The sequence below is a fragment of the Meyerozyma guilliermondii genome, genomic scaffold, assembly GCF_000149425.1.
Source record: "Meyerozyma guilliermondii ATCC 6260 scaffold_1 genomic scaffold, whole genome shotgun sequence".
Lineage (NCBI taxonomy): Eukaryota > Fungi > Ascomycota > Pichiomycetes > Serinales > Debaryomycetaceae > Meyerozyma > Meyerozyma guilliermondii.
This window is the reverse complement of record NW_001809800.1, coordinates 1,856,031-1,877,814: the sequence shown is the minus strand read 5'-3', so window position 1 is coordinate 1,877,814 and position 21,784 is coordinate 1,856,031. Positions and strand designations below refer to the sequence as shown.

The following is a 21,784-nucleotide window of genomic DNA, read 5'->3' as shown; positions in this document are numbered from 1 at the left end:
GGCAATGCAGGAACAGCAAAGAAACTGTAGATCTAGAAGGTAATGTAACTTTCATACTAGATCCAACTATGTGAACGTCTATATTCTGAATGATTAACGAAGTGCTAATCCGATCCCTAGTGGTGTGAAGTTCTACGATACTTCGGTTCTATAAAATGTAACTGAGTCAACTACTCAAACTGTTCCAGAGTAACTACAGTAAATTTAAAGGCTACAAGTAATTTTAAGAAAATAATTTCAAAACACAATTTGAATCATACAAGAACTACTAGATCAGTAAGATGAAGTGTAACGGTTACTGTTATCTTCTAGCACTGATCAGAAAAGATACTTTGGTATTCTACCAAGAGAAGCTTCATCAATTTCTACTTTCAGTAACTCTATTCCAATTATCTAATGTAACAATTAACTACTTCTCTTCCTATCAAAACTAATTCAATATCTACCACAATTCTATTGCTCTTCTGGCAGTGTCGATTATGCCATGGCAATCACTGCTCCCACAACGGCAAACACAAATGTCATTCCAGCCATGGTCTTGGTGGATCCACTCTTCTTCTTTCCAGAATCAGATGACGACGAGGACGAGGAATCGGAGCTGTCAGAGGAAGAAGATCCAGATCCGCTGCTCGACTTGGAAGAGTTGGACTTGGAAGATTGTTCCTTCTTGGGGGCAGAGCACTTGTAGTTGTGTCCCTCAATGTCACCATTCTTTTTCAACTTGTTGAAATCTTGGCAGCTGAACTCGTCAGAAGTGGAAACAACGGTAAAGTCTCCATCCACCTCCTTCAACCCAGGCATGGTCAAGTTGTGGAAAGCACCGTTAATGTTGACGGCACCTTTAACCTTGGCCAACTTCTTAAAAGTATCGTTCATGTCTTCCAACTCGGTGTTGTTGAAGATTCTCAATTCTCCTCCAATGTTTTTGAGGGAGCTCAAGTCGAACGAAGTCATCTCGTCATTAGCGAAAACGAGAACAGATCCGCCTACATTGGTCAATTCCTTGAGGTCAAATTGGTCAAACTTGTTGTAAGCAATGTTCAAAGTACCATTGACGGCGGTCAAGTTGGAGGCAGAAAAGTCACTGACATCTTGGATGGTCAAATTGGAAGACCAGATCAATTCGTTCAATTTGACCTCACAGTCGTCACTGTTGAAACTCAAAGTGAGGTCCTCGTCGACAGTTTGCAATGCCAAGTCGATGGAGGTGATGTTCTTGTTGTTGTTTACGTTCAAGCTCTTGACGGTGTCGTAGTTGGTAAGACCTTGTAACGACGAAAGAGCAGTGTCTGAAATCTCGATGGAACCTGCTTTCGAAACACCAGTGTTCAAGTTGAGAATGGCAAATGATGGCAATGAAATCAAAGACAATTTCTCGACTTCACTCAAACTGGTGAAGTCAATGCTGTGCAATTGGGTATAAGCATTAACTGCCAACGAACCCGAGATTTTTTTCAACTGATTGAGATTAATGGAGGTGACAGAAGATGAGTTGAAAAAGTTGATATCTCCTTTGATTTCTTGGACCCCACTGAGGTCGATATCACCCAAATCGTCACCAGTAATCTTGATAGTACCATCCAAGGTTTCACAAGAATTTAAGTCAGAAATAGCAGTGGCTGCCTTGACGGTGGTAGAGAATGAACATTTGTCACTAGCGGCCCCAACGGCGGTGGCTGCGGTCAACGCTGCCAAAATCGAAGTGTAAAGCATTATAGACAACGAAAAAAATTTTACACCACAAGGCTCGCCAGCTTTATATTTCGGGTGTTTGCGGCATGGTTATGTTTTTTTCGCCTCGTGTGGAATGCATGCATTGTGCGAAGGGACAAACAGAGGAAAAAGAAGAGGAAAACATGAAAACGAAGAAGACACGAAGAGACAAGTGGTACATTGAAGGATCATTTACTAGTAACTAGCTCACCCTGAGATGTCTTCTCCTTGGCTACAACTCACTGAACATGATCTCTGGGCAGTCTCTCAGGGCTCTTTGTGTTGCGTTACTTACCGATATGGCTCTGCGGCGCCCCGCGACACGTCGCGGCAGATCGACGCACTTTTTCGCGCCGCGATTCGATGAATTTCAGAAAACAAGAATTGGACATGGTACAGGAACAAAATAAAGAGACTAGGAAAGAAACTACGTACAAGAATAAGAAAAGACTACGTAAAAGACTAATCAAAAGACTATGTAAAAGACTAGTAAACTCCTATAAGTTACTTCACCTTTCCCCCCCCCTCACGTTCTTGCTGTTTACCATTATACCTACTTTGTCCTTCGCTGCATCCTCGACCCAATCGGTATTGATCCTTGCCTACCTCGGCGATGTCGCGAGCCCGCACCGAGGCTGTGCCCTACTACACGACACTATTCCACAAATTCTCACGGCCCGCCCACGACTTCTCACGAGACTTCGCACGACCCTCGCTACGTAACCCGCCCGCGCGCTCACGTGTGTTTCTTTACATCTCGTCCCGTTGCGGTAACCCAAACATTCATATACACAGACACTCTTAAGTCATCTTCTGCATAAATCATCTACTCATTATGGATCCGCAGATAAAGACTGAGGAAGAGTCTCAGATTCTATTGCCAATGTCAAAGTCTGAAGATATCTTTAAACACGAAAATGGTAAGTTACAACTGAATGAAAACTAAACGTAAACACGTCCAAACAAGAGATGATACTTGCTGAAACACCTGATACGCTTGCTTTACTGAAGTATAAACTCTATGGCTCATTTCCTGGTTCTTCTTCATCCACCTTCATCACCTTCATCACACCTTCATTTACCTGACTATTTCTTAGACGCGTACTAACCCAGAATCCATGGACCTCTTACTCAAAGAAATGAACTCCAACACAGCAATGATGGCAGATCTCGACTTGCCGTCGCCTATCAACTCCCCTACAAAACCTCTTAATTTCCCTAACCAAGCCATCAAGTTGGAACCCCGCGATAAGGACTTTAGCTCGTCGTCTGACACCTATATTAGCGAGTCTGAATCTCGACAATCTCCCGTTAAAAAGGAAAACCCCAACACTTCGCTAGACCGTAATTTTGACTTTAACTCGTCCGACCAGGTCCATCAGACTATCGAGTCAAACAAGAACGAAATTTCTCCTATTGACGAGTTCTCCTTTGTTGATAATAAGACTCCGATGACATCCACCACCGACCTTAGCCACCCCACCGGCTCGCACCGGCCAGAAACTCGCTCGCTTGATGCCCTGGAATCGCCCAATCGCTCCATCATGAAAAAATCAGCTTCAAACTCTCCTCGTAAAAGCGTTGCTTTCACTAACTCCAATCCTGAAATTCATCGTTATCCAGCACCCAATACCCAAACCCTGCGGTCCCACTCACCTCCTGAACCAGAACAATTGAATCACCAGTGGAATAACGAAATCAACAAGTCGTCATCAGAGGAAGAAGAGGATGTAGCTCCACCTAGCCCGCCTCCACATACCAGCTTCAACTCACTTCTTAACAACGACGCTGCCGATGATGTTGACTCGTCCACTCTTTCCGAGCTTAAAAATCGCCACTACAATGAAATGCCTTTGAAGGAAAAAATGGATATCTACCTTTCCCAGAAACTGACCGGTGACGACTTGGATCAACATTTAGAAAACATGCAAAAAGCTGTCGCATTGCAAAACCAGTCTAATATCCATCACCTTTCTCTCGACTTGCAGAAACACAACGCCCAAGAAATTGAGAACCCCCTTGAGTCGTTAGCAGACACATCGGATGTTCAATTGAGATCCTCAGGCTCTTCACATTCTTCGCTACAATCATTGAGAGATGACAACCGTGTATTACAATCTTATGCTGGCTGGTCTAGCTCCAAAGGTGTACAATTGAACGAGGGTATCAAAGGCTTATCCGATACCATGGTCGAATCCTTAATTCCTCAGAACCAAGACTCGTCTTCTGACCACCTCGAATTCACTTCGAAAGGCTCAAAGAAAGAGATTGTCAGCTCTGATGAGAACTCCTATGACACCACTGAAAAGTCGATCATGAATTTACTCAATGGATCGAGATCAGACCTAGTTGGTGCAGAGACTAAGCAAACTACAGCTCCTCTCGAGACTGAAGAAACCAACGAAATACATTTCGAAGCAAAGCTCGAAGAAAAGCCAGAAGAAACACCCACAGAAAGACCCGAAGGCGACAGTAGCACGTCTCAACGTTTTGTTTTCACTCTCAAAGATGATTCGGACATTGTGGACCAAACGGGACAGTTCTCTATTCGTGATCATGTCGATGGGGATTGGAAGTTTGAGGACAGCCATGATGGAGACAAGGAGGATAACTCTGATTACACCAAGAATGATGTTACTGAAATTGGTCAAGACCAGCAAAATCCACCTTTTTCGACTTCAAACTCAAGAGAAACTACACCACAGTTTGAGGATGCATCCGAAGACTTCACGGTTCGCTCTTTAGCACCTCCAAGATCTCCAACGAAATCCTTGAATGAGAGTATTCACTCAGAGTCGGAATCACAAAAGATAGAAGACAAAGAAGATAAAGATAAAGAAGAAAATGTTCTCGCCAATTCATCTAACATTGCTCCGCCCGAAGAATTGACGCTCCCTCAAGTTGAAATTGGGAACTATAGTTCTTTCGAAGACATTACTAAGAATGTTGAAAAGTCTGGCTCTGCGTTTGAAGACTCTTTATCCGCTGAAAATGATGTAGAGAAAGCACCAACCGATTTCTTGACTATTTGGAGGACCCATGAAAAGAAAAAGACGCATCAGAAACGTTTGAGTTCGAGCCATATCCTTAAGGATTTAGATGTCCCCCATTCATCTGCATTAGTTGCTGAAGAACAACGTCGTATCCCAAAGTCGTTGCTACCAAATAAATTCCGTGAGGTCAATGTCTTGTCAAGACGAGTTCTCGATCCCGAAGTTGACGACTTACAAGTGTCAGGTTTCTTGCCAGAATTGTCCGATGATTCTGGGTTCGAAACACACTTTAAGAGCATGTTACGTGAAGCAAATTCAACCATGAACACTACTTCTCGCAAAATTTCTGCCCACAAGCCATTAAGTACCACCAACGTGTTGTCGAATATTGACGATGACACCTCTTTCTCTACTCAAGATAGCGGCTCTGTCAGACATTCGCTTCGACCCGAGCCTGCAAAAGTACCGCCTTCATTGGCTAAAGGAAAGATCACCGTTAAGCCTTCCAAATTCAGGGTTCCATCATTTGAAATCAAGCGGTCAACCTCTATTTTGTCTCCCAGAAACATGTATAATGACATCTACGAGGATACGGTGAAGGCTCCAACGATAAGAGGACATGGAATGAAAACTCTACCCAGCATGGATCGAGGTGATGTGAAGCGAATCTTGGAGACCAAACGAGTAATCAGTCAAGACGAGTATTCCAGGATAAGATTGGGAAATAAAAACTCAAGCAGAGCTGTTGTCGCCGGCGATGATGACGATTACGATGCTATGCAACAACATGCCTCTATAGTGAACACTTCAGTTGACACCGAGCTGGTCGTTGATAAAGATGTATTGCCTCATTTGGCAAATGAGTTGCTCAGAGCGCCTAAGGCGATGCTTTCCAGCGATCAAGTCTTCCGTGATTACGACTTCTACTCCAGTGCTTCCAACATCTTCAATAACTCACAGCCTAGTACCCGAGTCCCTTCAGCCAGCGCAAGCAAGCCTGAACAACCACAACCGGAGATTGTGCTGGATCGTCTTCCTGATCCTCACCCTGACTTGGTGGTAACCCCTAAGAAGAACTCGCGCCCTGTTACACGGACGGTAGACAATGACAAAGAAAGCGAACTTGATTTGAAACCAACTTACAGCCCGGAAAAGTTCAACTACAAGGTGGTAGACAAACCAGAAACCAAAAAGGGAGAGAGGCTTTCGCCTATAAAGATCAGATCGCCAGCCAAGGGAAGAGCTCCACTTGAAGAAAAAGACAATATTGCCAATGCTTCGAAGCCTCTAGAGTACGACCACCAGCCCAAGCCAAGTACAGTGTCGGTTCCTACGCTTGATTCTACTACGACAGATGCAACACTCTTAAGTACGAATCGAGAAAGGCACGAGTACACCCAGCAGGCTCAGTCACCCCCAACCCACGAACGAGGCAGATTATTTTTGCGAGTAGTTGGTATCAAGAACTTGGCATTACCTGACATTTCTAAGCACCAGGCCGAGTTTAGTGTGACATTGGACAACGGAGTTCATTGTATCAAAACACCAAACTACAAGCTTGACGGATCTAACGCCATTATTGGTAAGGAGTTTGAACTCACTGTGTGTGATTCTTTGGAGTTCATTTTAACTATGAAGGCTTCATATGAGAAACCAAACGGTACTTTAAAGGAGGTGAGAGAAAGACGGATAGTGAAATCCAAGAATAGAATCAGCCGTATGTTTGGTTCCAAGGATATAATCACCACGACGAAATTCGTTGCTCAAGAAGCCAAGGACAGTTGGAGCCGTAAAATTGCCCAGGATGGCTCGTTTGCCCGTTGTTACGTTGACTTGGATCAATATGAAGATAAGATTACGGGTAAAGTTTGCAGTTTCAACCTCACCTGTTTCAACGAATGGGAAACTATTGCTGTGAACAACACCCAGTTGACCAAGACCCAACCCTACAAGATTGGACAACTTGAAGTGAAAATGCTCTTTGTACCTAAAGTTGAAGAATGGGAATGTTTGCCAACTAGTATCAAGAGTGCTTACGATACTGCTTCGCTGATTCTCCGTGAAGCCGAATTTACTCACGAAGGTTACATGCACCAAGAAGGAGGAGACTGTGAGACATGGAAAAAACGGTTTTTCAAGCTCAATGGCTCTTCGTTGATTGCTCATAGCGAGTATTCGCTCAAGCCCAGAGCAAAGATAAATTTGTCCAAGATTGTTGACGTTATCTATCTCGACAAGGAAAATGCCAGATCCACCGGGAACTATAGAAATTTCAGCGATGGATTACTTTTCGAGCATGCTTTCAAAGTTAAATTTGCCAATGGAGAAACCATTGAATTCGGCACCGATAATGGTCGTGAGAAAGCCGCCTGGATCTCCATTCTTCAGAAATTGGTGCACAGAAACAAGTTGCGCCACCAACCATGGGTCAAGTTAATGATGCAAGATGCGGCAATCAGGCAAGAAAGACGGTCAAGGCCAGCATCCATGATTGTAGAATAAATACTAAACGATGTACTATAGCGATTTAATGTGGGTGCACAGGTGTGCAACAATTATGTTAGATTCTCATTTATGTAAAGATTACAACTTCAATATGCCGCCACAGAGTGACGACGACGACGACTTTCTCTATGGTTCCGACGAGAACGAGCAGCCAGTCCAGAAGAAGCAGAAGACAGCGCCATCGGTCGAGGTCAAAGAAACCGTTCCAGCACCTTCAAAAAACGAGAATGATGATTCTGACGAAGAAGAAGATTCCGACGATGACATTGAATTTGTCATTGGCGACACCGGTTCCAAGCCCAGCACGGCCACCACGAGCTCTGGGACCCATAACGACACCATAGACGCAGTTACAGACGCCGAGGACCAGAATAAGTCGAATGCAGTGGTGGCCAAGGATTCCTCCAAACCCACCACTGTCGATGTAAATGCAGTTGCCGAACTTGATGGCAAGCCATTGACTCAGGTGGACTTGGAAAAGCTCAAAGACAAGCCATGGCGGTTCCCGGGTGCAGATATATCTGATTATTTCAACTATGGATTCGACGAATTTTCATGGACTGCCTACTGTTGCAAGCAAGACAAATTACGAGGCGAATTTAATCCTCAAAAATTGATGGCACAATTAATGGGTGGCGGTGGACCTCCTCCCAAGCCCAACGGGCAGAACAATAATGGTAACATGGCACCACCAATGGGAATGCCCCCAATGGGAATGATGCCTGGAATGCCACCCGGAATGCCGCCTATGGGTATGATGCCGCCTGGAATGCCTATGCCCAATTTTAACAACAGACAGGGCGGGAACTTTGTCCCACCGCCACCTCCACCCGGCCGGAGGTAGCATGTAATATAGTTGATAATGGAAAAAGTAAAAAGTGGAAAAGTGGATGAATGTAGGTGGAATGTAGGTCAGGTACTTGAAAGACTTGAATTGGTGGAGGATGAGTGAAATGAATTGGAAGAAGTTTATAATTGTTACAGTATGAGACATGTTCATGGTTTGACTAGGTGAGTGAAGATTTGGTCAAAATTTTCATTAATGTAATTTCTCAGATATTCTAATTGTTGCAAAAATTGACAATTATAGAAAAAATCATAATGATAAAAAAATTGAATTTATTCATAAAATCTTGAAATATTGTAGAAAGAAGTAACACGAATGAAATAGATAAGTCCTACAACTTCTAGGCTTCAAAACTCTTCTCACAAATAAATTGCAACCTCCAGCTACTCTGACCTGAGTTGCGACAAAATGCGAACTATCGTTCGCATTTCATTTACTAGTCAATGACTAGAGTACACAGTACGTGATCCTTCATTGTATCTTACCTCTACGTCTGGTACATCAGCGGATCATACAGCAATGGCATCAAGATGCATGGGACCACCATTGTGGTGTTTCTACGAAAAACTGATGCAAACAGACGTAGACATTCATCGTAAATACTAACTTCCTGATGTCTCTACAGAATGAATTGGTACTGGATTTCAAAGCTGCTTTGCAATTGGAGCAACAAGCAGATTCGGAGTTGACTCTGGAATATCTTTCATCATACTCTCCAAAAAAGCTTGCCAAATTGGGACTAGCTGTGGTGAACTTGGTTGTCCATGGAATAAGAACAGGACTTGGTGGCAAACTATTGATGGAATTGACCCTTGATCCTTCGGTAAGAGGCGAAAATACAGAATTTTCAACCGGGTCGCTTCGAGTCGGCGATATTGTTCGAATCGACACCATGAAAAATTCCACAGAACCTCAAAAAGATACTTCTGATGCCGTAGATGCCGTGATAACAAAGATCTCGTCGAACAGCATTGTTGCTGCTGTGGAGGACGACGATAATGAGCTCGGCTTGTACAACAATACCGCTAATGAGTCAACAAAAATCTGGATCGTCAAGCTCACCAACTCCATTACTTACAAACGAATGAACAGCGCCTTGGGAAAGCTTTCCGAGCTCAATGATGCCAAAAAGAATGTGATTCACCGGGTGCTTTTGGGCGAAATCGAACCGCACATCTCTCCCACACCAAAGACACAAACTGTCTTCTTTGATTCTCAGCTCAATACTTCCCAGCAAAACGCCATTTCATTTGCGTTGAATAGTTCACCAATAACGATAATCCACGGTCCTCCAGGCACTGGTAAAACGTATACGTTGATAGAACTCATCAAGCAGCTCACATTCAACCGAGGTGAACGAGTGCTCGTTTGTGGGCCATCGAACATTTCTGTTGACACAATTCTCGAGCGACTTTCCCCAGCATTCACGGAAGAGTTGGATACCAAAAAGAAAAAGAGAAAAATCAAGGGAAACCCTGAAAAACTTATTCGAATAGGCCATCCTGCTCGACTATTAAATGCGAATTTGCAGCATTCGTTGGATGTAATGTCCAAAACCAACTACGGTTCTACCAACGATAGCAAGTCAATTCTCCAAGACATCGAGACCGATATAAGTGATACACTCAAGCAAATCAAAAAGACCAAGCGATATGGAGAACGAAGAGCCCTCTATAGTGAATTGAAACAGTTGAAGAAAGAACTTCGCATTCGCGAAAAGAAGGTTGTTCAAGATCTTGTGGTTGGAGCCCAGGTTGTGTTGTCTACGTTGCATGGGTCTGGTTCTTATGAGTTGACCTCGATATATAAGGACCAAGCGTTTGGGCCAGAAAAGCCACTTTTTGATACCATAATCATCGATGAAGTTTCGCAGTCGATGGAACCACAATGTTGGATTCCACTCGTCAACCACCTTGGATTCAAGCGGTTGGTGATTGCTGGCGACAACATGCAGCTTCCCCCAACGGTAAAGAGCGAGGAGAAAAAAAAGAGAGAAAAGAAAGAAGTCGGTGATCGACTCAAAGATCTACGTCTAAAATACAGTCTAGAACACACCCTCTTTGATCGGTTGATCGGACTCGGCGGTGCCAAGTACAAGCAGCTTCTAGACACCCAATATCGGATGAATACGCAGATCATGACGTTTCCTAGTCGAGAACTCTACGGCGGTAAATTGCTTGCGCATGAATCTGTAGCTGACATCTCGCTTGCAGATATGACAGATGTTATGCACAATGACGACACCACCGAAGTATGTATTTGGTACGATACTCAAGGCCAAGGCTTCAATGATCAAACAGACGATGATACCACGGGCTCCAAATACAACGAGCATGAGGCGGAGTTGGTGGTACAACATACCCACCGGTTAATAGATGCCGGAGTAACAGCCGAGTCAATTGGGATCATAACCCCATACAGCTCGCAGGTGGGAATAATCAAAAAAATCTTGCAGAATCCGGCGGTTGAAGTGTCAACGGTGGACGGGTTTCAAGGCCGAGAGAAGGAAGCAATTTTGATTTCGCTCGTCAGGAGCAACGATGAAGGAGAGATTGGGTTTCTTCGTGACAAGAGAAGACTCAATGTTGCAATGACCAGACCAAAACGGCACTTGTGCGTTATTGGTGATATGGAATTGATGGCTAATAGTGGGGTAAAGTTTTTACAGGATTGGGCTTCTTTTGCAGAATCTGAGTTTACGTTAAGGTACCCGGAATGAGATTAAGGTTGAATTAAGGTTGCGAATTAAGGTTTAGAGAAGATGAGAATTAGTAAGTGAAGTGCGAAGGAAAGTTAGAGCGACACTGAGAATGGAATGAGAATGAGACCGAAAAATGAGAATGAGAATGAGAATGAGAAATGAGACCGAAAATAGAAATGAGAATGAGACAAAAATTGAAAATGAGACTGCGAAATGAGAGAGACGAAAATTGATATGAGAATGAGGATGTGAAAATGAGACAATTTTTGTTCACCAATCGGATCAAAGTGTACACAAAAAATGTCAATATGAGATAAAGTTTGACCACGCTACTAACCTCCTGCCGATCATCAATTTGCCATCTCTGGTAACCGATGTCTAGACGGGCTTGGCCTGGCCAAGATATGAGCACGGAAATGCAAACCATTAGTCTCGAACGGTGCTCATGCCCAGCGAATATACAATGCTCGGCGCCTGTGTACTACGCGTTTTTCTGCGATTATGTGCGATGGTGCTAAACTTTGGCGCAGCCTGGGCGCGTTTGTTCCCCTTCTGAAACGTGTTTCCGATCAGCGCGTTTTCATGCAATCCCGTTGTGAAACCCCCGCAGATATTACCTACATATGCGACGGCACTCTAGAACCATTTGTTTTTTTTTTTATCGTTTTCACATCAAACGTGGCTTGCGTATAAATATCCTGGACTCCTCCTCATCTTCATTCATTCCTTAAGGTCATCTTAGTCTTCATTCCTTGACTTGACCAAACATTCCTTCTGAGTTAATTCAGTCAATCCATTCGAGTCAGTTTCTCATTCCTTTATTATGAAGTTATCATTTTCCGCCGCCTTGGCTCTCGCCTCCGTGGTGACTGCAAAGACCGTCTACGTTACTGAATATCACATTACCACCGTTAACGGCGCTGTTGGTACTACCCAGGTCGGTTTACAGACTGAAGGTGAACAGACTCCAACCACCCAACAAACCCCAACCACTCTCGTAACTAAAACTTCGTCTACTTCGTCTAAGCCTGCTACGACCTCGACTGATGAACCAGCAGCATCTTCGTCGTCTTCTAGTGATGACCCCATCTACGCCGACATCGCCAAGTCTTCTGGTCTCGATGCCACCTTTGCCAAGAACATCTTGGATGCCCATAACGAAAAAAGAGCACTTCACCTGGCCGGAAAGTTGAGCTGGGACAAAGATGTCTATGAATACGCCCAGGCTTACGCCGACAAGTACGACTGTTCTGGTCAATTGACCCATTCTGGTGGTGAGTATGGTGAGAATCTCGCGGTTGGCTACAGTGATGGTGTGTCTGCTCTCGACGCTTGGTACGCTGAGGGTGACAATTTCGACTACAACTCGGGCTCAACTTACGACCACTTTACACAAGTGGTATGGAAGGACACCACCAAATTGGGATGTGCTATCAAGGACTGTTCTGCCAAGAACTGGGGTCACTACATCATTTGCTCGTACGACCCATCTGGCAACATGGTTGGCGAAACTAAGGCCAATGTGCTTCCTCCTCAGTAATCGCAAAGTTGTGTGCATTTACTTCAACATGGATGGTTATTAGGTTTAAAACGTTAGGATTGATATCCCATTTAGTTTCTCAGTATATAGTTTGATTTACTTGTTTAAGAGACTTCTTCATACTAGCCATCGCATCAGAACTATACCCTGCAATCAAGTTATAGAAGTGGTTTCTCTACACTTTCTAGCTTCTTCTTCAATTACTTTAAGCTCCTTCTCTATAGTTTACTTCTCTACCTCATCTTTTAGTGAATTATGCTCTAGTATAACCATCGCCGTAGCGGGTATATCGAGCTTTTGCTGTGCAGGATTATAACTTTCCAACCTATTATAGGAGAGGTCAAGTTTGGCTAAATGGGGTCCAAACTTGATATGTGCCAACTCGCTGATTTCATTCTTGGAAAAATTGATATCAGAAAGGTATGGCGGGAAATTTAAATGGGTCAATGAAACGAGCCCAGTGGATGCCATGGATAATGTTCGCAAATTTGGCTGCAAAATGTTGGAGAGATTACTGTAGTCGATTTGGTTTCCATCCAACTTAAGGTGTTGTAATGAGTCAGGAAGCTGACCCAATTCGTCCAAATCGTCAATTTTGTTATCTGAGAGATCCAAGACTGTCAATTTATGAGTATGGTGAAAAAAGTCAATTGGAAGCGCCGTGATATTGTTGGAATCGAGCTGGAGTTTCTGGAGCGACGGCGGAAGTTCTAGATGAGTCAACGACAGAATGCTGTTTTTTGATAATTTGAGAGTCTCTAAGTTGGCTGGCAACATAATGAGTCCCACCTTGGCAATAGCGTTGAAACTAACGTCCAAGTTTCGAATCGAGGGAGGTAAAAACACTCCTTCAAGCGAACCAATATCGTTCACAGAGGCATCAAGAACACGCAACGAACCACAGGACTTGAACTCGAGACCCTCGAGCGAAGTTAGGCCATTTGCTCTGACTCTCAAAACAGTAATCGATTCGGAAACCGGTACTCTCACCAAATTCGATATGGAATTTCCCGAGAGATCCAACACTTGTAGGTTCGGCGCACATGAAGCGACTCGAGGCAAAGAGATATCTCGAATGCCGTCGTTCCAAAAATGAATTTGTTTCAAGTTTTCAAACCGCGAAGACATGAACTGAAGGTGATCGTAAAATGGAGATGCTGCAAATTCTCGAGCAAACAAAACTTTGCACAAACGCTTATCGAGCGCCAGCATTCGATTGGTGACTTTACGTCGTAATGACTTAAGGGTTGGACTTGGATCGGCATTGTGCTCTAATTGGACATTGACTACTGGGATAGCCAGCAGGTAGCCCACCGCCAATAATTCCAAGATTTTGACCATTGCCCTCAATTCACTCACCACGTACTCTTCTGTCTCGTGGCCATCGGACCGATAGTATAAGCCTAGCTCAACAGGAAGCACCGGAGTTTGTGACTTCATATTGTACATTATCAAATCTCGAATTGTGTCGTAGCCACGTTCCATGGTTTTGATTGTGAATGCGGATTTCAACTCGGTTTGAGTGTGAAAGAGTCCCACTGAATCCATTTTGTTTGTGTGGTTGCCACCGCGTACGATAATTGTCCCCGAAACGATGGACTTGTAGGCAAGTAGCTGCAAACCAGAAAGAGTATCCCAACTTTTAGACGGCAAAAACTTGTCGTGGAGCACATTGGGCAGCACATACGAGAATACTCGAGCGACAACTTCGTCGGGAAGGTCAGTTAGCTGCATAATTGACCATGACAAGACAAACCGAATAAGAACGAAATCGAACGAAATAAGAAGGAAAATAAGAACGAGATAAAAACGAAAAGAATAAGAAACAAAAGACTCAACTAAGGATTATTCTCTTTTTGGAGCTTATAGAGTCCAGTATTAACCCTTTTCACTCACTAATGCCCTCGCAATTGCTCGTATTACTCACCCTCACTTCTTCCCCGTACTCGCGGTGTTGGATGTGAGCCGCTCCGATGAGCACAGGAATCCATCACAAGAATCAGAGTATATGGACACCAATACCATTGAAGGTCTCCCCGCAGACCTCGAGGACCAAAGTTCCAAGAAGCGGACCCCCTTGGCATGTATCAGGTGCAGAATGAGACACATCCGATGCCCGGGCGGCGATCCGTGCAAAAAATGCGTTCTTGCAAAGACCCGTTGCGAGTACGTGGAGGGAGATAAGAAGGTGGTGGTGTCTTTAAAGTACTTGACGAAGCTACACCAGGACATAGGACGACTAAAGCGAGACAATGCTGCGCTCCGAAATGATTTGAAACAACACGAAACCATGCCGCAAATTGCAAAAGACTCGGCCGACGTAACCAAGACATTTGAACACAATTCGCTATTTCATAGGTCCAATAACCACCATTCGTTCGAAACCCAACCTCCTGAAAAGGACCCTAATTTCAATATGTTCACCACGAGCTCGGTAGCTGATATTATTCACCCTACCTTGGACAAGTATGGTCGCCTTATCCACGCCCGAACCGGCGAAAAACTCTATGTGGGACCGTCTTCCATGACGCTATTTGGGTTGGAGATCCAGAATATGGTGCCTGCTTTTGCAAGTTCCAGCTTGTTCATTGACCCTAAACGGTCCCCCAAGACATCCACTGCCTCCACCACCACCACCTCTATGGATCCTCCAGTCAACGTAGACTCGAGCCACTACCCGCTGAGCGAGAGAGAAACCAGAATACTTGAAAAAGAGGGAAACGCCTACAAAATCACCTTGGCAAAAACAAATACGCGCCCGGGACTTTCCATTAATTTCACCATGCCATCTTACTCCTACGCCATGCTTCTCGTCGATACATTTGTCAACTACAACGATGGATGTTTCTATTTCTTTAACGAGGGTCTCGTCAAGCTGTTCCTTATGAATTTGTACGCCGGCGACACCGCTGCAAATATGAAAATTCTCAAGCGTAATTATGACCAGTCGCTCGTCAATTCCACCGAGGACGATGCCATTCTCGAAACCCTCTGGTTCTGCAAAGTAATGCTCATCTTTGCCGTGGGAGAAATGTACTTGGGCACAGAACTGAGCTCACAAGTGAAACAGCCGTACCAGCACGAAACCAAAACCCACAAAAAAAATACCCTTCCAGGCTCACAATTCTTCTATCAGGCATCCGAGTTGTTCACTGGCTTGTTTGCATCGGGAGCCATCGACAACACCACCAAAGATGGAGGAATTGAAGTCATCTTGCTCTATGCGTTCTACCTTCAAGTGGCAGACTGTACCATTGCATCCTACTTTTATTTCGGGTTGGCACTTCGTTCGGCGCTCATACTTGGATGGCACGTAGATGCGGAAAAAGGTCTGCTAAACAAGTACGAATTGGAACATCGACGCCGGGTTTGGTGGACCGTTTATATGTATGAGCGGATGCTCTCTTCGAAAGCGGGACTTCCTCTCAGTTTCACCGACGATAGCGTATCGACGGAACTTCCTCAAAATTTGGGTTTAACCGACCACGGCGATGGGAACTCTGATTTATACATTTTTCCACCCGCTGAGTATATCAACAATTGTGTTCTTATCACCCAGATAAACGCAATTATTTTATCATCGTTATACACCAAACAACCCACCGTCAATATTTTACCGGTGGTTTCAGAGCTTGTCCACAAGTTACTCAACTGGAAGTCAGCATTGCCCGAGTTTCTTCAGGTTAATTACGGCGACGACGACATAAAAGTATCTCGTCTTATCGTCAACCTCATGACGGAATATTTTCAAGGCATGAACCTCGCTGTTCGACCGCTTCTCTTCCATTTTGCTACAAAGAAATTGCAGGAGCTCCAATCACACAGCAGCACCAACAAGTACATCGACCTCACCAAGTATCCCAAGAACGTATCGATGTTACTCAACGCTTCGTTTCAAGCATCCATAAACACCATAAGATCCATTTGGGCTCTCGTTCCGGAAAACATGGTGGCTCTTTTTGGCTGGATGGACAGAGAGTACCTCTTTACGTCGTCGTCGACGCTCATATTGTTCAGTGCCTCATTTGGCGTTCATGAGGCTACAAAAGTACACCTTGACCACGCACTCACCATTTTCACCAAAATGAAACGTCTTGGCAATTATCCCGCTGCGCTTCGGCGGGCCCAGCTTGTCAAATTGATCAGTCTGTTGGACTTTAACGGGGTGATGACTGATTTAGTGGAGAAACATGGCGATGATGTTCGAGAAGCGACCAGCAGTGCAACGTCGCTGAACAATGATAGTACTGAATTTAGCCACGGATTCGTTCCGGACCACGAGCCTCTTCCGCAAGACACAGCCATAGGAATGCATGCCGACACCGATTTGGCACCACAGATTTTGCCCAATAACAACGGCGATTTGGCGGACATTGAAGGATTCGCATTTTCCAGCGAAGAGCACAAATTGTGGAACGAAATCACCCATGAAGCGGTGTGGTTGAATATGGGTCCCACCAATACGGCGTGGAACCCCGACGAAGGGCGGGATTTGGAGTTTCCATCGACAAGCCTTGGGGGCTATAACGACATTGTCAACGATGAGTTCCAGGCGATGGACGATTGATAGTAATAGACCAAAATAAATTCACGAGTAGAAGTCCATGGTCCCGGTATTGGCCTGCTGGAGTATCTGCTGTGGCGACATGGCCAGCATCTGAGGTTCTTGCGATACGTTCTGGTAGCCCGAGTTCACTGCCTGTGGATTAAAGCCCGAAAACTGCGACTGCTGCGAAGGCATCATAAAGTCGTCTTTATTTCCGCCGCCAAAAGTGGCGCTACTGGGTGTCATGGCGGGCTGCAGAGCCTGGGATAGAGCCGGCGAGTAGGTGGGTGTTTGTTGCATGATGTTTTGAGGCATTGGCACGTTCGACATGTTCAGCATATTCGACATGTTTTGCATGTTCTGGGGAATGTTTTGCGGCATACCTTGTGGTTTATTTTGAGCCATACCTTGTGGCATGTTTTGGGTATTTTGCGGCATACTTTGGGTATTTTGAGGCATGTTTTGCATGTTTTGCATTCCAGGCATCTGACCCACCGGCGACCCCTGAGCCTGTTTGCGCAACTGCTGGTATTTCATCTTCAAGAACCGGACCGCATCTGGATATAATTCTTGCAATTTGGTGTAAAGTTGGTTGAGTTCTGGCATATCTGGTGGAGCCGACATGATGACTGGAAACTGAGGTTTGTTTGGTTGAGCCAGCAGAGGCACGGTCGAGTGGTATTTCTCGTGCACAGTTGAAAGAACTGCTAAATTGCAATGAAGTCTACGGGTACAATTTTGATACAGCTCAATTATCGACTGTTTGTTCTGAGGCGGGAGCAGCTGAAGAGCTTGTTGATTTGTAAGAATGTTGACATATAAGTTTATAGCCTTTTTCATGAGTTGGGTATTGATGAGGAGCAAGCAGGTGACCCGCTCACGCTCGAGCTGGACACCGGTGCGTGGTTCTGTGTTCATGATGATGAGATTAAAGAGAGCAGAACGGCTGAGAGGATGTAGTGTGCGTGTGTGCAGGAAGGAGAAGAGAGACCAAGGGAAACCAAAAGGAATTGAAGATCAAAAAAATTTGTCGATGAAGAAGAAAGTCCCTTCTTCTCTACAAATATCACATTGTATTGTTTTTATCACATTGTATTGTTTTTTGCACATTATATTGTTTTTACAACTTTTCCGTCAACTCGGCTAACGACTCGTTCAAGTCGGCTACCAACCCGATATCGGCAACGTTGAAAAGTGGAGCTTCTGGGTCCTTATTGATGGCAACGATGGTCTTGGAGTCCTTCATTCCGGCCAAATGCTGGATGGCACCGGAAATACCAATACCTATGTACAAATCCGGGGCCACAACCTTGCCTGTTTGACCAATTTGCAATGAATTATCACAGTATCCAGCATCTACTGCTGCTCTAGAGGCTCCAACGGCAGCATTGAGCTTGGTAGCCAAGGGCTCTAGCAACTTGTCGAAAGTTTCCTTGTCTTTAAGTCCTCGTCCGCCTGCTACCACGATTTTAGCAGAACCTAAATCTGGTCTTTCGGAAGTAACCAAATCTTCTGAAACAAATTCCGTCCGAGACTGTGAGTCTGTGTCGGCACTTATCTCCTCTATAGGAACCTCAGCGCTACCAGTAGCAGCTGGAGCGAAAGCAGAAGGTCTGACACTGAAAAGAATTGTCTTTTCATTCGACTTGACCGTCGCCAATGCATTGCCTGCGTATATAGGGCGCACAAATGTATCCTTAGCTTCCACCTTGATGATCTCGCTCACCGGCTGGAGGTCCATAATTGCTCCAAGACGTGGAAGCAACGACTTTCCAACGGCTGAGGATGGTGTGACAAAGTGTGAAAAATTACGAGATTCAATGACACTTTTAATCAATGGCGACAACTCTTCCGCCAAATAGTGATCAAACTTGGCGTCCTTGGCCACGAGAACATTCGAAACACCTTCTATACCGGCAGCTTGCTTCGAAACACCTTCTCCTTCACTTCCCGCAACCAACGCAGTTACAGGCTCACCCAATTGCGCTGCAGCTGTGATGGTGGAAAGAGACCCCGAGGTAACCTTTCCGCTAGCCGTTTCCACAAAGACAAGCGAATCGAGACATCTCCTCGTGAGGGAGAAGAGACGCTTCTGGATGTACTTCATTGGTGAGTCAGGCGATGAAAAATCCGGTATCGGCGAGGGAGCAGTGTATGCAGGACACGAAACACCAAATTATCAGCAACGGTTAAGGAGTCAGTAAAGAGGAATGGTAGAGTTGACGAGAGAAAAGTTGACGAAAAGGAAAAGACGGTTTAAGTGAGGAGCTTGCGAGTTTGTGACGATCACACAATCTTCAAAAAGAAAACAAATGACTCTTTTTTTCTCATTACTGTTAATGAACCCTCCCCCCTTCCCCCATATCTTAATTTGCTTGTTGTTTCCTTTTCCTTTCTCGCCACTCAATCTCCCTATCACCAACTACCTTCCGCCGCGAACGGTCCACACGGCTGCAACTTGCAACCACGGCGGCCACCGCGCGTAACGACGCTCCTGCATCCCACAGCGGCTTCGCTTTGGACGCCGATGACTATTTTGGTTCTATGTCCAAACCAATTGGCTCTCCGCCCATAAAATCTCCCAAAGATGATCAGAGAATGAGCAGTCCCTCACCCAGTCGACGGCCCGTTTCGCAAACAAGAGTTAATAAGGAACGCCAGCCATTACTAAGTGCCCGAGAGCGAGATGTCTACTCATCAATAAGGAGTCGAGCCGAGGAGTCACCACCAACTCTGGGTCGGGATGAGCCAAACCATGGATTTTCCTCCGCCAGATTCACCCAACAAGACGATGTTCAGTCGGTGGTGTTCCATTCTTCTGGAGTGGTCGATTCCAATGTGGCTGACCATCTACATGGCGAGCTACCGCATCCTCACCAATTGGACCATTTGGAGTGGTCTGAGATTCTTCCATACTATCTTCCCATTGCGTCGTGGATATTCAAATACGACTTGTCTTACTTTGTCGGAGACCTCATTGGTGGATTATCGTTGGTATTTTTCCAGCTCCCACTCTCACTTTCCTATGCTTCGTCTTTAGCCCACGTACCAATTGTGTGCGGATTGCTCTCGTTGACCATTGCTCCGCTCATCTACATGGTATTTGGAAGCGTTCCGCAGATGATCACTGGCCCAGAAGCCGCCATCTCGTTGATAGTGGGACAGGCAGTAGAGCCGTTAATCCACCACAAGAAAAAACTCGATCCTATGGACTTGGTCGTGGTGATGACTTTTATTAGTGGTGCTACCCTATTAGGATTTGGTCTCGGCAGGTTTGGGTTTCTCGACAATGTCCTCAATGGCTCGCTTTTGAAAGGCTTTATTAGTGGTGTTGGAATCATCATGGCAGTGGGTGCGAGTGTCGACATGTTGGGCCTTACAGACGCTTTGAAACACGCTAGCGAAACCGGCGACGAAATACATACATGCTTCGACAAGGCCAAGTTTGTCGTTAGCAATCTTCATCACACCCATATGCTAACGTTCAAAATAAGTTTGGTGGGGTTAATAGCGGTGATTTCGATGCGAACCTTCAAAAAAATCATCTCCAAAACCAAAAGTCAATACGCTCGCAAAATCACCTACTTTCCGGAAATCTTGGTAACGGTCGCTATAGCCACCTGGTTGAACTCGCAGTTTCATTGGAATGAAGGCGGCGTGCAAATCGTTGGAAGAATTAAGCGCGACGTCGACGAAAATGGAGCCATACTTTATAACCCATTATCGCCACATCGTTGGCCTCTATTTAAAGCTGTGGGTACTTCTGGGTTTTTATGTGCAATGTTGGGATTTTTCGAATCGACAACGGCCCTGAAATCTTTGGGATCAACCTATGATCTTCCAATCTCATCCAATCGTGAACTTGTGGCCCTTGGATTCATCAATATTATCGGCTCGCTCTTTGGTGCACTTCCTGCTTTTGGTGGATACGGAAGATCCAAGATAAACGCCATGAGTGCGAAAACCACGGTTCTGGGTGCTATAATGGGTCTTTTTGCTCTTCTCACCATGCTATGTCTTCTTGACTTCCTTTACTACATTCCAAAGTGTATCTTGAGTGTTGTCACCGCTACCATTGGTATTCTGTTGATTGAAGAAGCTCCGTACGACATTTACTTTCATTGGAGGGCTCGTGGATACAATGAATTGGTGACGTTTTTTGTAACAGTGTTGACCACCGTTTTCGTTTCTATGGAAGCAGGAATAGCGGTCGGCTTGATCTATCTGTTGATCCGGGTGATTAAACATTCAGCATCATCAAGAATCCAAATTTTGGGCCGGTTCCCAAACACCAACCATTTTGTTGCTGCTGATTTTGTCTCGGACTCGTTGACCACTCTGGATACAACTGCTGAAAAACAGCCATCTCAAACCCTCAATTTCTTCACCGATGAGTTCTCAAGACACCTCAATAAAGATGTGCTCGAGGAAGTCGAGGGGTGCCTTATCATACGTATTCCCGAGCCGTTAACATTTACCAATACCAACGATTTGCAAGCCCGACTCCGGCGCTTGGAGTTATACGGTTCAACAAGAGTACATCCAGCTACAAAACGTACGAGAACACAGACCCAGTACGTAATATTTGACTTTAAGGGAATGAGTGGATTGGACTCGTCTGCTGCACAGATGCTCACCACGTTGTTGGAAGGATATCGCAAGCGAGGAATCTTTTTCATTTTTTGTCCGAGTCCATAAGGATGAAAAGATTCGGTATAGGCTCAAGAATACTGGGTTGGAGAAACGTCTATTTAATGATTTGAACATTTTGGGGTACTATTCCACAAACCCATTCCGTCCTCCATCGACCACAGGATCCATTGGTACGGCTACAAGTGATATCTACAACTTGACTGAGCCTAATACCCCATACTTTGAGCATATCTCTGATGCACTCAAAGTCATTGACCACTACGAAAATAACCTCCCTACACTGTCT

General features: G+C 45.0%; 10 protein-coding genes across 10 annotated transcripts; 6 read left to right on the top strand and 4 right to left on the bottom strand. All coding sequences in view use genetic code 12, as the record gives it.

Moving 5' to 3' along the window:
• Positions 1–477: 477 nt before the first annotated feature.
• On the bottom strand, positions 478–1,713 carry ECM331 (Ecm331p; the record flags this gene model as incomplete). Its single annotated transcript, XM_001487646.1, has 1 exon — positions 478–1,713. One exon carries the CDS (start codon positions 1,711–1,713, stop codon positions 478–480), a length of 1,236 nt encoding a protein of 411 aa, XP_001487696.1.
• A 1,118-nt stretch (positions 1,714–2,831) lies between these two features.
• On the top strand, positions 2,832–7,208 carry INT1 (Int1p; the record flags this gene model as incomplete). Its single annotated transcript, XM_001487645.1, has 1 exon — positions 2,832–7,208. One exon carries the CDS (start codon positions 2,832–2,834, stop codon positions 7,206–7,208), a length of 4,377 nt encoding a protein of 1,458 aa, XP_001487695.2.
• A 10-nt stretch (positions 7,209–7,218) lies between these two features.
• PGUG_01071 (cleavage polyadenylation factor subunit) lies at positions 7,219–8,055 on the top strand (the record flags this gene model as incomplete). Its single annotated transcript, XM_001487644.1, has 1 exon — positions 7,219–8,055. One exon carries the CDS (start codon positions 7,219–7,221, stop codon positions 8,053–8,055), a length of 837 nt encoding a protein of 278 aa, XP_001487694.1.
• Positions 8,056–8,671: 616 nt separating this feature from the next.
• PGUG_01070 (ATP-dependent 5'-3' DNA helicase) lies at positions 8,672–10,777 on the top strand (the record flags this gene model as incomplete). Its single annotated transcript, XM_001487643.1, has 1 exon — positions 8,672–10,777. One exon carries the CDS (start codon positions 8,672–8,674, stop codon positions 10,775–10,777), a length of 2,106 nt encoding a protein of 701 aa, XP_001487693.2.
• Positions 10,778–11,582: 805 nt separating this feature from the next.
• PGUG_01069 (CAP domain-containing protein) lies at positions 11,583–12,299 on the top strand (the record flags this gene model as incomplete). Its single annotated transcript, XM_001487642.1, has 1 exon — positions 11,583–12,299. The coding sequence occupies one exon, from the start codon at positions 11,583–11,585 to the stop codon at positions 12,297–12,299; it is 717 nt and encodes a 238-aa protein (XP_001487692.2).
• A 225-nt stretch (positions 12,300–12,524) lies between these two features.
• PGUG_01068 (leucine-rich repeat domain-containing protein) lies at positions 12,525–14,033 on the bottom strand (the record flags this gene model as incomplete). Its single annotated transcript, XM_001487641.1, has 1 exon — positions 12,525–14,033. One exon carries the CDS (start codon positions 14,031–14,033, stop codon positions 12,525–12,527), a length of 1,509 nt encoding a protein of 502 aa, XP_001487691.2.
• A 274-nt stretch (positions 14,034–14,307) lies between these two features.
• On the top strand, positions 14,308–16,866 carry PUT3 (Put3p; the record flags this gene model as incomplete). Its single annotated transcript, XM_001487640.1, has 1 exon — positions 14,308–16,866. The coding sequence occupies one exon, from the start codon at positions 14,308–14,310 to the stop codon at positions 16,864–16,866; it is 2,559 nt and encodes an 852-aa protein (XP_001487690.2).
• Positions 16,867–16,887: 21 nt separating this feature from the next.
• PGUG_01066 (uncharacterized protein) lies at positions 16,888–17,763 on the bottom strand (the record flags this gene model as incomplete). The annotated part of the gene is made up of 1 exon (XM_001487639.1): positions 16,888–17,763. One exon carries the CDS (start codon positions 17,761–17,763, stop codon positions 16,888–16,890), a length of 876 nt encoding a protein of 291 aa, XP_001487689.2.
• Positions 17,764–17,965: 202 nt separating this feature from the next.
• PGUG_01065 (uncharacterized protein) lies at positions 17,966–18,952 on the bottom strand (the record flags this gene model as incomplete). Its single annotated transcript, XM_001487638.1, has 1 exon — positions 17,966–18,952. The coding sequence occupies one exon, from the start codon at positions 18,950–18,952 to the stop codon at positions 17,966–17,968; it is 987 nt and encodes a 328-aa protein (XP_001487688.1).
• Positions 18,953–19,389: 437 nt separating this feature from the next.
• PGUG_01064 (uncharacterized protein) lies at positions 19,390–21,543 on the top strand (the record flags this gene model as incomplete). The annotated part of the gene is made up of 1 exon (XM_001487637.1): positions 19,390–21,543. One exon carries the CDS (start codon positions 19,390–19,392, stop codon positions 21,541–21,543), a length of 2,154 nt encoding a protein of 717 aa, XP_001487687.2.
• Between the last annotated feature and the right edge of the window lie 241 nt (positions 21,544–21,784).